Source organism: Schistocerca piceifrons, chromosome 2 (genome assembly GCF_021461385.2).
Source record: "Schistocerca piceifrons isolate TAMUIC-IGC-003096 chromosome 2, iqSchPice1.1, whole genome shotgun sequence".
NCBI lineage: Eukaryota > Metazoa > Arthropoda > Insecta > Orthoptera > Acrididae > Schistocerca > Schistocerca piceifrons.
Genome location: NC_060139.1, coordinates 314896419 through 314910067, shown reverse-complemented (window position 1 = coordinate 314910067; position 13649 = coordinate 314896419). Strand labels below are relative to the sequence as shown.

Genomic DNA, 13649 nt, shown 5'->3' with positions numbered 1-13649 from the left:
AATAATAAAAGTATTCTAAAGTCATATACGAAGTCCTCATGTACACGTTAAATTCCTTTATGGAAATTTACTTGCAATCGCAAATTGTCCTTTGTGTTTTCTTTTACGAAAATATTCATAAATACGATATACTGAGCATTATTTCAGATTATTTGTGTTGTAACTTAAAAACTGAATATTAAAAAAAGGTTTCCACATAGGGACTCAAACTCACACCCCTTGGATTACTGTTTGACTCTTGCTGCTGGTCCAACTGCTGTCTGGAATCTACACTAACATAAACGGCTCATGCCTCATCTGACCAGCACCAAAAATGCCTTTTTTTTTCCCCTTAAACATTTAGCATGTGGAGCTTCCACTTGTAACACTTTCATTTCTGCCCATCTACCATAAACTTGGATGAACTGAGTGATGATGAGTATGCAGAGTCCCCTTGTTATTGTTCTGTGGGACCAAATTAAGGAGAAGTCTCCATGGTCATGGAACAAGTCAATACATGAAATTCTAACACGATAGTAGAAATAGATAAAATGAAATATAAAAAAATATTCAGGCGACAAGTCGTAAGTTTAAATAAAGAAAATCAACAATGTAACACTGGAATTTGCTTAATTTTTTAGCTCTTCCAGGAGCTCCTCGACAGAATAGAAGGAGGGAGCCATGAGGAAACTTCAGTTTAGACATAAAAGAGTTTGGGCTACTGCTAAGATTTTTAAGTTCTTGTGGTAGCTTATTGAAAATGGATGCAGCAGAATACTGCACTCCTTTCTGCACAAGAGTCAAGGAAGTGCATTCCACATGCAGATTTGATTTCTGCCTAGTATTAACTGAGTGAAAGCTGCTAACTCTTGGAAATAGGCTAATATTGCTAACAACAAACGACATTAAAAAAAATATATACTGTACGGGCAATGTCAGAATCCCCAGACTATTGAATTGGGGTCAACAAGAGGTTCTCGTACTTGCTCCACATATAGCTCGAACAGCCCGTTTTTGAGCCAAAAATACCCTTTTTGAATCAGAAGAATTACCCCAAAAAATAATACCATACGACATAAGTGTATGAAAATATGCGAAGTAGACTACTTTTCGTGTTGAACTGTCACTTATTTCAGATGTTAAGTAGTTTGCATCTGTCTTGAAGTGTTTGCTGGTTCATTCCGGAGGTAAAATAGTCCCCCATTCGGATCTCCGGGCGGGGACTACTCAAGAGGACGTCCTCTTGGGTAAAATATTCCGGAGGTAAAATAGTCCCCCATTCGGATCTCCGGACGGGGACTACTCAAGAGGACGTCGTTATCAGGAGAAAGAAAACTGGCATTCTACGGATCGGAGCGTGGAATGTCAGATCCCTTAATCGGGCAAGTAGGTTAGAAAATTTAAAAAGGGAAATGGATAGGTTAAAGTTAGATATAGTGGGAATTGGTGAAGTTCGGTGGCAGGAGGAACAAGACTTTTGGTCAGGTGATTACAGGGCTATAAATACAAAATCAAATAGGGGTAATGCAGGAGTAGGTTTAATAATGAATAAAAAATAGGAGTGCGGGTTAGCTACTACAAACAGCATAGTGAACGCATTATTGTGGCCAAGATAGACACAAAGCCCATGCCTACTACAGTAGTACAAGTTTATATGCCAACTAGCTCTGCAGATGATGAAGAAATTGATGAAATGTATGACGAGATAAAAGAAATTATTCAGGTAGTGAAGGGAGACAAAAATTTAATAGTCATGGGTGACTGGAATTCGTCAGTAGGAAAAGGGAGAGAAGGAAACATAGTAGGTGAATATGGATTGGGGGGAAGAAACGAAAGAGGAAGCCGCCTTGTAGAATTTTGCGCAGAGCATAACTTAATCATAGCTAACACTTGGTTCAAGAATCATAAAAAAAGGTTGTATACATGGAAGAATCCTGGAGATACTAAAAGGTATCAGATAGATTATATAATGGTAAGACAGAGATTTAGGAATCAGGTTTTAAATTGTAAGACATTTCCAGGGGCAGATGTGGGCTCTGATCGCAATCTATTGGTTATGAACTGTAAAATAAAACTGAAGAAACTGCAAAAAAGTAAGATTTTAAGGAGGTGGGACCTGGATAAACTGAAAGAACCAGAGGTTGTACAGAGTTTCAGGGAGAGCATAAGGGAACAATTGACAGGAATGGGGGAAAGAAATACAGTAGAAGAAGAATGTGTAGCTCTGAGGGATGAAGTAGTGAAGGCAGCAGAGGATCAAGTAGGTAAAAAGACGAGGGCTAGTAGAAATCCTTGGGTAACAGAAGAAATATTGAATTTAATTGATGAAAGGAGAAAATATAAAAATGCAGTAAATGAAGCAGGCAAAAAGGAATACAAACGTCTCAAATATGAGATCGACAGGAAGTGCAAAATGGCTAAGCAGGGATGGCTAGAGGACAAATGTAAGGATGTAGAGGCTTGTCTCACTAGGGGTAAGATAGATACTGCCTACAGGAAAATTAAAGAGACCTTTGGAGAGAAGAGAACCACTTGTATGAATATCAGGAGCTCAGATGGAAACCCAGTTCTAAGCAAAGAAGGGAAAGCAGAAAGGTGGAAGGAGTATATAGAAGGTCTATACAAGGGCGATGTACTTGAGGACAATATTATGGAAATGGAAGAGGATGTAGATGAAGATGAAATGGGAGATACGATACTGCGTGAAGAGTTTGACAGAGCACTGAAAGACCTGAGTCAAAACAAGGCCCCGGGAGTAGACAACATTCCATTAGAACTACTGATGGCCTTGGGAGAGCCAGTCATGACAAAACTCTACCATCTGGTGAGCAAGATGTATGAGACAGGCGAAACACCCACAGACTTCAAGAAGAATATAATAATTCCAATCCCAAAGAAAGCAGGTGTTGACAGACGAGAAAATTACTGAACTATCAGTTTAATAAGTCACAGCTGCAAAATACTAACGCAAATTCTTTACAGACGAATGGAAAAACTGGTAGAAGCGGACCTCGGGGAAGATCAGTTTGGATCCCGTAGAAATGTTGGAACACGTGAGGCAATACTAACCTTACGACGTATCTTAGAAGAAAGATTAAGAAAAGTCAAACCTACGTTTCTAGCATTTGTAGACTTACAGAAAGCTTTTGACAACGTTAACTGGAATACTCTCTTTCAAATTATGAAGGTGGCAGGGGTAAAATACAGGGAGCGAAAGGCTATTTACAATTTGTACAGAAACCAGATGGCAGTTATAAGAGTCGAGGGGCATGAAAGGGAAGCAGTGGTTGGGAAGGGAGTGAGACAGGGTTGTAGCCTCTCCCCGATGTTATTCAATCTGTATATTGAGCACGCAGTAAAGGAAACAAAAGAAAAATTCGGAGTAGGTATTAAAATTGATGGAGAAGAAGTAAAAACTTTGAGGTTCGCCGATGACATTGTAATTCTGTCAGAGACAGCAAAGGACTTGCAAGAGCAGTTGAATGGAATGGACAGTGTCTTGAAAGGAGGATATAAGATGAACATCAACAAAAGCAAAACGAGGATAATGGAATGTAGTCAAATTAAATCAGGTGATGCTGAGGGGATTAGATTAGGAAATGAGACACTTAAAGTAGTAAAGGAGTTTTGCTATTTAGGGAGCAAAATAACTGAGGATGGTCGAAGTAGAGAGGATATAAAATGTAGACTGGCAATGGCAAGGAAAGCGTTTCTGAAGAAGAGAAATTTGTTAACATCGAGTATAGATTTAAGTGTCAGGAAGTCGTTTCTGAAAGTATTTGTATGGAGTGTAGCCATGTATGGAAGTGAAACATGGACGATAACCAGTTTGGACAAGAAGAGAATAGAAGCTTTCGAAATGTGGTGCTACAGAAGAATGCTGAAGATAAGGTGGGTAGATCGCGTAACTAATGAGGAGGTATTGAATAGGATTGGGGAGAAGAGATGTTTGTGGCACAACTTGATTAGAAGAAGGGATCGGTTGGTAGGACATGTTTTGAGGCATCAAGGGATCACAAATTTAGCATTGGAGGGCAGCGTGGAGGGTAAAAATCGTAGAGGGAGACCAAGAGATCAATACACTAAGCAGATGCAGAAGGATGTAGGTTGCAGTAGGTACTGGGAGATGAAGAAGCTTGCACAGGATAGAGTAGCATAAAGAGCTGCATCAAACCAGTCTCTGGACTGAAGACAACAACAACAACACAACTACCAATATACCAAAGTCTGACAGCTGCTTTACCTGTGACTGATGCTATGTGATCATTCCATTTCCTATTCCTACAAACTGTTACACCAGATATTTGTAAGAGCTGACCAGTTCCAAGTATTACTCTTTGACATTTTAGTCATAGGATGCACCGTTTTTTCTTTTTTTTTTTTCATTTTTAAAGATAATAAAGTACTGCTCTAGAAAATAGAATTTTTTCACCTCCTGTAGCATATGGCATCACTCTAAACAACAATATATGTTTCTTTTTCTGCTTGTTTTCCAACACTTTTCAATAGTACCAGTGGTTCCCATTTGCTTCAACAACATATATTTCCACCCAGCCAAGCTATTACACCACAAACCATACTGTTAAGAAAGACAGATATATTTCAACTTACATAGACAGCTGAGACCAATGGTTCTCCTGCTCTGAATTTGATATATTAACCATGCTGGAAACTAGAGATGATGGTTACATTTGCTTTAAATTTGTATAGCTGTTAACCTGTAACTAGTATTTAAAAACTGCAAAGACACCTAATTTGTCATTTCCCTTGTATCCTATGACACCTTAAGAGTCCAACAATAAGTTCATCAGATTGTCATTCATGAGAGAAGGTGTTAGCATACCATACCACAATATGACAGGGATGTCTAGAACATTGACAGTGCTGAGAATTAAAACGAATTTCCATAAATGTATAAAGGCACTTAAAATCACGCCAGCAAGTTAGTCTGAACCAGATGAAGGCCGCTCAGGGCTCATCTGTGGTGAGAGATACCCCTCTCTCCCATGCCAATCCTGACCCCCCCCCCCCCCCCCCGCCAACACGAGAGGTGCGTAAAACCGTGATCTAATAAATAACAATCTTCCACACAGACAAAGGAGAATATAAGGAATAGATGTCAGGAACTCTGACAATGCTAAGAGCTAAAAGCAGTTTCAGGAAATGTAAAAAGAGGCAGAAAATCAGGCCACATGTCAGTCCAAGCGACATGTAGGGCTTTCAGGACTCAATCGCAGAGAGAAGCTCTCCCCGACGCACAACACCAACTGACACGAGGTGTGAGTAAACAATAACACAGTAAACAACTCCCTTCTAAATACACAAAGGGGAGGTGTGTGCAAGTAAAAGGGGAAGAGAGTTAAGACTGTAAAAATATCAGAAAAAAGATCATGAATAGTCATATTTCCAGAAACTTCCTGTCACAGATCATACAAGTAAAAGATTAACAATATTTGTCACATATAAGTGCTTACCAAATGGAATGCTTTGCTATCAGGTTTAATTTTGTGTCGATCCATATACTTCACCAATGAGCAGTTTGAATAGCTGGAAACAAAAAGTACATTATTAACAACTGAAAATTATTCGGACACATTAATCAAGAGGAAAATTATACCACAGATCCACATACTTGGCTCGTTTAAAATCTTTAAGAAGTGTTGGATGTTCTGGCATCTTCTTAATATCTTCCCAATCCTTCTCCAATGGAAATCCCATCACATTAAATATTCTGTCCAGCTGATCATGATGATACGGGTTACTTGTTTTGATATCCTCTTGCCGGCAATGGAAAATTGGTTCTGATGTTAACAACTCAGCAAATATGCAGCCTATTGCCCATATATCTACAACAAAATAAAAACATGTCATGCCTCACAAAAATGCCAAGAATATTGCAGCATTTTTACATTAAAGCGTACATGAAAAAATAAAATGTATGATACATTTTTCATTACACCCAAGACCGATACGTTTTATCAATAAGAGTGTGTGTGTGTGTGTGTGTGTGTGTGTGTGTGTGTGTGTGTGTGTGTGTGTGTGTGAGAGAGAGAGAGAGAGAGAGAGAAGTAAGGATTTTCACAGAAGATGTTGGACAAATTACAGTCAAGCTGTGTGTGTGTGTGTGTGTGTGTGTGTGTGTGTGTGTGTGTGTGAGAGAGAGAGAGAGAGAGAGAGAGAGAGAGAGAGAGAAGTAAGACTTTTCACAGAAGATGTTAGACAAATTACAGTCAAGCTGTACATTAACTTATTGTTTTCACAAGAGTAGAAATTTAGTTCTTAAAACCCACATCCTTTCGTCTTTCCCTCTCCTCCCCTCTTTCCTGATGAAGCAACCGTTTGCTGCGAAAGCTTGAATTTTGTGTGTATGTTTGCGTTTGTTTGTATGTCTATCAACATGCCAGCGCTTTCGTTTGGTAAGTTACATCATCTTTGTTTTTAGATATATTTTTCCCACGTGGAATATATATACGAGGTGCGGCTAGAAAAAAACCGGACTGATGCTGGAAAAAACATTTATTTACAATTTCATGATATCTCCTTCAATGTACTCTCCTCCTCGGTCTCTACATTGCTCCATACGAATTTTCCACTGTTCATAGCAATGCTGCAGATCATTTTCGGTAAGTCCATACATTACTTCCGTCGCTTTTTCTTTTACTGCTTCAACAGTCTCAAATCTAGTTCCTTTCAAAGCTGACTTGACTTTAGGGAAAAGAAAAAAGTCACAGGGGGCCAAATCAGGTGAGTAGGGTGGATGATCTAAGATGGGAATGTTGTGTTTTGCCAAAAACGTCTTCACTGACAACGCACTGTGAGCTGGGGCATTGTCTTGGTGAAGGATCCATGACTTTTTTCTCCACAAATCGTTCCGTTTTCTCCGTACTCGCTAACGTAGGGTAGCCAGGACGCTAATGTAGTAATGCTGATTCACTGTTTGTCCCTCTGGTACCCAATCAATGTGCACAATCCCTTTGATGTCAAAAAAAAACAATCATCATTGCCTTGAATTTAGATTTTGACATTCGTGCTTTTTTTTGTCGTGGAGAACCAGGAGTTTTCTAATGCATCGATTGGCGTTTAGTTTCGGGATTGTAAGTAAAAAACCACGATTCATTGCAAGTAATAATATTTTGTAAGAAGGTGGGATCACTTTCAATGTTTTCCAGGATGTCAGAACAAATCATTCTTCGGCGTTCCTTCTGTTCAATTGTGAGACACTTTGGAACCATTTTTGAACGCACTTTGTTCATGTTGAAACTTTCATGAAGAATCCGCCTAACACTTTCCTTGTCAACTCCTGTTAACTCAGACACTGCTCTGATTGTTAAACGGCGATCTTGTCGAACAAGTTTACCAATTTTTTCAATGTTTGCATCAGTTTTTGCTGACAATGGTCTGCCAGTGCGAGTGTCATCACTGGTGTCTTCGCGGCCATCTTTAAATCGTTTAAACCACTCAAACACTTGTGTTCGCGATCAACAATCATCGCTGTACACTTGTTGTAACATTACAAACGTTTCACTTGCAGATTTTCCTAGTTTGAAACAAAATTTGATGTTAACATGCTGTTCTTTCTGTACACTCAACATTTTCCGACCCACAGACAAAACGTCAACTACTTAAAACAGACGCCACGGGCAGACTGAGTGCAGGAGGCAGATGAAACTCGAGCAGTAGGCGGAGCGAGAGTCACGTGACAGGCCACGCGACTTTCAGCCTTATTGCATTCGTTTTATTGTTTCACCAGTACTAGTCCGGTTTTTTTCTAGCCACACCTCGTATATCGCAAAGTGAACTGTTTAATAACCTAAAACTAACAAAACTGTATCATTATAGATCCCACTGATGATGCCTTAGAACAGGAGAAGGTGAAATGCGTATGGGATAAATAAAGCAACTAACAGCAATAAAAGGCAGTTTTATCTACAAAACAAGTATTTGTCAAACCTTTTATGTGACTGCCATAATTCTAGTACATTTTAATGGAAGTGGTGTACTTAATCTCTGCACCAAGTGTCATTGACATACATGTATTGTTTTCAGAGAAAATTGTATCTAAATCTAAAAATTTCATACTTTCGGGGATATATATTTAAAGTTTCTATACAGTCTTTTCAATTGATACTCAAAGTTAAAACTCGCCAGGTCAATAGCTGTCATCACTGTGGGTTTCTGTATCCTCCAGCATATGTTTGGAGGCCCTCTGTTCAATTCTGGATTCTTTTTTTTAAGTAGGGCATTTTTCTCAGCATCTCGCACCCTCAGCAGGTCAACTGATAGAAGTGCATTCTTCATGTTCACCACAGGTTCTACACCCATACCAGTAAAAACTTTCAGCCTATTGGCTGACCCATCACTGAAACACAACACTGCATCCATGACACCAGTTTTTTGGGCTGTGAGGTCCACAAATACTATTTTAGGTAAATGTTCCCACACACAGCTACTAAGACTTTTATTGGGAATTTGAGTTCTCCCATGGATACATTTGGCAATCAAGTTTTTGGTAGCCAACTTTCTATAGATAAGTTTTGTAACATCTACTATTGACATTGCTGGAGGATGGTTATCTCTATATCCATCACCAGTTATACCAGCGCTCTTATAGACCGTGACTCGGGGTTCTTTGGACAGAGAGAATGACAAGGGCCCTCTGTTACCTTTAAATTTACTACTACTGTTAAACTTTGTTAAACTGTTCATATTCACAATCTGCACAGATTAAATATGTTCAAATGTATATGAATTTCTAAGGGACCAAACTGCTGAGGTCATCAGTCCCTAGACTTACCCACTATTGAAACTAGCTTAAACTAACTTATGCTAAGAACAACACACACAGCCATGCCCGAGGGAGGACTTGAACCTCCGGCGGAAGGGGCCATGAAATCTGTGACATGGCACCTCTAACCGCGCGGCCACTCCATGCGGCAGATAAAATATAACTATAAACACAATAAGATTACTTTCTAAACTTAAGTATTACTTCAAATCACTATGATGCATAAAACAAAAACAGAACACTGAACTGATGTTTAGCTGTTACCTACATTCACTCAGCATCAGGTTAAACATTTTCCAAAGTAGTGGTCAAATAATATATATAGTAAAGACAAAGATAGGCTGCTGCAACCGGGATAAACACAGCTCAATTGACAGGTGACAGAAGGGGGCATGTCATTGTTTAGAAATGCTCTTTCTCACCAATTAATATATACCAAACATAAAAAGCCATACATATTCTGGTTCAGGAAGGAATGAGGTATAGCTTAACACAATAAAAAAAATTGTTATTTTGGCAGATTTTCATTTCCTGATTCCCTTAAGTGGTATTTGAGTGATGTATTGCATCCTTTTGTTTAATTTCATTTATTATTTTTGGTAATTGACTGTTTCTGCAAATATGTCAAGATCAAGAAGAAATACTTTTTTCTGAGTTGTCAGACAGTTTGTGATTCAGAAGTAGACTCTACCAAACCAGAGAGTTTTGTAGTCAGTAAAGAGGCAATTACATGCAAAGGAGAAAACCATGACTGAAATGCCATCCCACAGTTTAGAACACATGGTGCAAATAATAATAGGCAGTACTATAGAGTCGAAGAAAGCTCTAAATGGGGTGGAAAGTAACTGTACAGCTGAAGTGGAGGAAAGGAAGTTGAGTATAATGGGATTACCCATGCAGCTGGTGGGGGTGAGAGGGGAGTGTGACAGGAAGCATACAGGAATCTTACAGATATGTACAGCAGTACTACAGGTAAATAACAGAATGGAGGAGGAAAAGTATGAGCAACTTGAAAATTACAGGAGAAAACAGGTGAACATGTTGACTAAAAACAGAAACTGATGCAACAAGGAAAGAAAGTAGGCAGTCTCAGTCATAAATAAAGTCCTGCGAAATGGTACCTTTCAGAGACTGCAAAAAACGACAGACATCAGACCAACACACTTCTCAAGGACTACACTGATTTTTCTTCAGTCATTACATCTGCTTCCATTGATGCACTTCATTTTGCAATGATAGAATGCAATTGTGAAAAACTTCCACACTTACACTTCAAATAATGAAACAGTTTATTTCAAACAATGGAAAATCCAGGATGGAATGTAGCAATATTATGATATTATATGTAATATAATGTAATGTAATATAAAATAATATAATTATATATGAGTCACGTGTGCGTGTGCGTGTGTGTGTGTGTGTGTGTGTGTGTGTGTGTGTGTGTGTGCGCGCGCGCGCGCGCCGTCATTTTTGACGCAGGCCTTACGGGCCAAAAGCTTTATTTGGAACAGTCTTTTACTTGTGCCTATCTGCAACTCAGCATCTCCGCTATATGGTGAGAAACAGGTTATTTATTTCATTTACCCAAAAAGTAACACCCAAAAACATCAAAGTAGTCCTTGATAGTGGAAATGTAGTTCCCAAACGTGTTGGACTAAAATAGAAAAATAAAACTTTATGACTAAAGACAGTGTAGTAATAACAAAAATGTTTTTATAAGTTACAGTCACTGACAGCCTGTGATGAAATGTCTGTCAATAATGATAAGAAAGGTTCAAAGATGCAACCAGAACAACCAAGAGCTCTGATCTGGTGAAATGGAAGCAGAGTTCCAATTTGTGTGGGTGAGATGTGCTTGCTTGTTTGTGTCTGAATTGTGTGTGTGTGTGTGTGTGTGTGTGTGTGTGTGTGTGTGTGTGTTTTCTGATGAAGGCTGTGGCCAAAAGCTATATGTGAGTGCCTTTTAATTGTGCATGTCTGCAACTTGACATGTCATCTTTATAGTGAGCAACTAGCTTAGCAGATTATGAAGAAACTGAAAGAACTTATGAGATATAGAAAATGATTTAGATAGTTAAATGTGATGAAATTGTAATCATGAAGGATGAGTGGAACTGGGTAATAGGAAGCGGAAGAGAAGGAAAAACAGAAGGAGAAAATGGACTGGGGGAACGGAACAAAAACAGGAAGCCACCTGTAGCACGGAGCATAATTCATAACACTTTTTTTAGAATTTTGAAATAAAGTTGTATATGTGGAAGAGGCCAGGAGGTACTAGAAAGTTTCACAGCGGTTATAAAACAGTAAAGCACATATTTCAAACCAGATTTTAAACTGTAAGACATTTTTGGAGGCAGATGTGGATCCTGACATAATTTACTGTTTATGAACTGAAGACTGAAACTGAATAAACCACAAAAAGGTAAGAAATTCAGGAGAAAGGACTTAGATAATCTGAAGGAAACAAAGACCGCTGAGAGTTTCAGAGGGAGCATTAGGTAACACTGGACAAATCCTCGGAGCTTGAAAACAATGAGGTTCAAAATGGATGTAGGTTGTGTTAGTCATGCACACGACAGACTAGCACGGAGAGCTGTTCCAACCACTCTTTGGACTGAAGACCACAACAATGACATAACTCTAGCTGTAAAAAGGTCTCCGAGAGAAACCACTCACACAATAAAGAATAAATTGAACAGCAGCTTAAAAGTGTTACACGATGTTATTGCTACATCCTAAAACTATAGATAATGTCTATGTAGACACATTAGTGAAGTTCTATCTCCAGGGACACACTGACTGCAAGACATGTGAAAAAAGCTAAGAGTTATTTTATAAATTACAGTACACCAAAGTGTGTTCCGACAAGCAAGTCAATTTGTGTAAAAACATTGGGAAATTATGCTATCAGAGAAATACATTAGGAAATATATACTTCCATGTACTCCCCCACCCCTCCCCCAACTCCAATCCAATGAAAGAGTAAAGCCAGAGTTACGAAGATTTTGCAGGATATATTGCCGTGAGAGACACAACATAAACATACAGGAAAAGTATTAAGAATACATTGAGCTCATAATTAATAATATAGGCCACTCACTAACAGGATTTCTACTGTGTCGACATTTAATAAAGGAAAGGCCCTGGAGTATATCAATAAATCAAGTTGCATACACTCTAGACAGCAAATAGAGTTGGCAGAGAAGTTACATGCTGCAGGCTGAAACCTATGGAAAAAGAACTGAACATGATAAAAGAAAATACACACATCAAAAAAAGTTTTGCCTCACCTCAATTCTGAGAGTTCCGGAAACTGTACAGAAAATTGGAATAAAGATCAACATAAACATCATTTCCACCCTTTTTACTGCTCATGAAAACCACACATTGCATGTTGTACCACCAGTGGGACCTTCAGAGGTTGTGGTCCAGATTACTGTACACACTGGTACCTCTAATACCCAGTAGCACGTCCTCTTGCATTGACACATGCCTGTATTCATCGTGACATACTATCCACAAGTTCATCAAGGCACTGTTGGTCCAGATTGTCCCACTCCTCAACAGCGATTCGGCATAGATCCCTCAGAGTGGTTGGTGGGTCACACATTGTCCATAAACAGCCCTTTTCAATCTATCCCAGGCATGTTTGACAGGGTTCATGTCTTGAGAACATGCTAGACACTCTAGTCGAGCAATGTCGTTATCCTGAAGATAACACAAGATATGCACGATAGGGGCACAAATTGTCTTCCATGAAGATGAATGCCTTGCCAATATGCTGGTGATATGGTTGCACTATTGGTCAGAAGATGGCATTCACATATCGTATGGCCGTTACGGCGCCTTCCATGGCCACCAGCGGCATACGTCAGCCCCACATAATGCCACCCTAAAACAGCTGGGAACCTCCACCTTGCCGCACTCACTGGACAATGTGTCTAAGGCGTTCAACCCGACCAGGTTGGGTTGTTTTGGGGGAGGAGACCAGACAGTGAGGTCATCGGTCTCATCAGATTAGGGAAGGACAGGGAAGGAAGTCGGGTGTGCCCTTTCAAAGGAACCGTCCTGGCATTTGCCTGGAGCGATTTAGGGAAATCATGGAAAACCTAAATCAGGATGGCTGGACGTGGGATTGAACCATCGTCCTCCCAAATGCGAGTCCAGTGTGCTAACCACTGCACCACCTAGCTCGGTCAGTCTGACCGGGTTGCCTCCAAACACATCTCTGATGACTGTCTGGTTGAAGGCATATGCAACACTCATCGGTGAAGAGAACGTGATGCCAATCCTGAGCGGTCAATTCGGCACATTGTTGGGCCCATCTGTACTGCACTGCATGGTGTCGTGGATGCAAAGATGGATATCGCCATGGACGTTGGGAGTGAAATTGCGCATCATGCAGCCTATTGTGTACAGTTTGAGTCGTAACACAATGTCCTGTGGCTGCACGAAAGGCATTATTCAACATGGTGGCGTTGCTGTCAGTGTTCCTCCGAACCATAATCCATAGGTAGCAGTCATCCACTGCAGTAATAGCGCTTGGGCAGCCTGAGCAAGGCATGTAATCGACAGTTACTGTCTCTCTGTATCTCCTCCATGTCCGAACAACATCACTTTGGTTCACTCCGAGATGCCAGGACACTTCCCTTGTTGAGAGCCCTTCCTGGCACAAAGTAACAATGCGGACATGCTCAAACCATGGTATCGTCCATCTAGGCATGGTTGAACTACAGACAACATGGGCCGTGTACCTCCTTCCTGGTGGAATGACTGGAACTGATCGGCTGTCGGACCCCTCCATCTAATAGGTGCTGCTTATGCATAGTTGTTTACATCTCTGGGTGGTTTTAGTGACATCTCTGAACAGTCAAAGGGACTGTGT

General features: G+C 39.9%; 1 protein-coding gene across 1 annotated transcript in view; it reads right to left on the bottom strand.

The window, feature by feature from the left end:
- Positions 1-13649, bottom strand: part of LOC124777009 (cyclin-dependent kinase 8) — a 55914-nt gene that overhangs the window by 20061 nt on the left and 22204 nt on the right. Inside the window, exons 6-7 of the mRNA XM_047252257.1 lie at positions 5612-5825; positions 5454-5526 (exon numbers count right to left, since the gene is read on the bottom strand). Coding sequence (XP_047108213.1) covers positions 5454-5526; positions 5612-5825 — 287 coding nt within the window. The remainder of the gene's footprint in view (positions 1-5453; positions 5527-5611; positions 5826-13649) is intronic.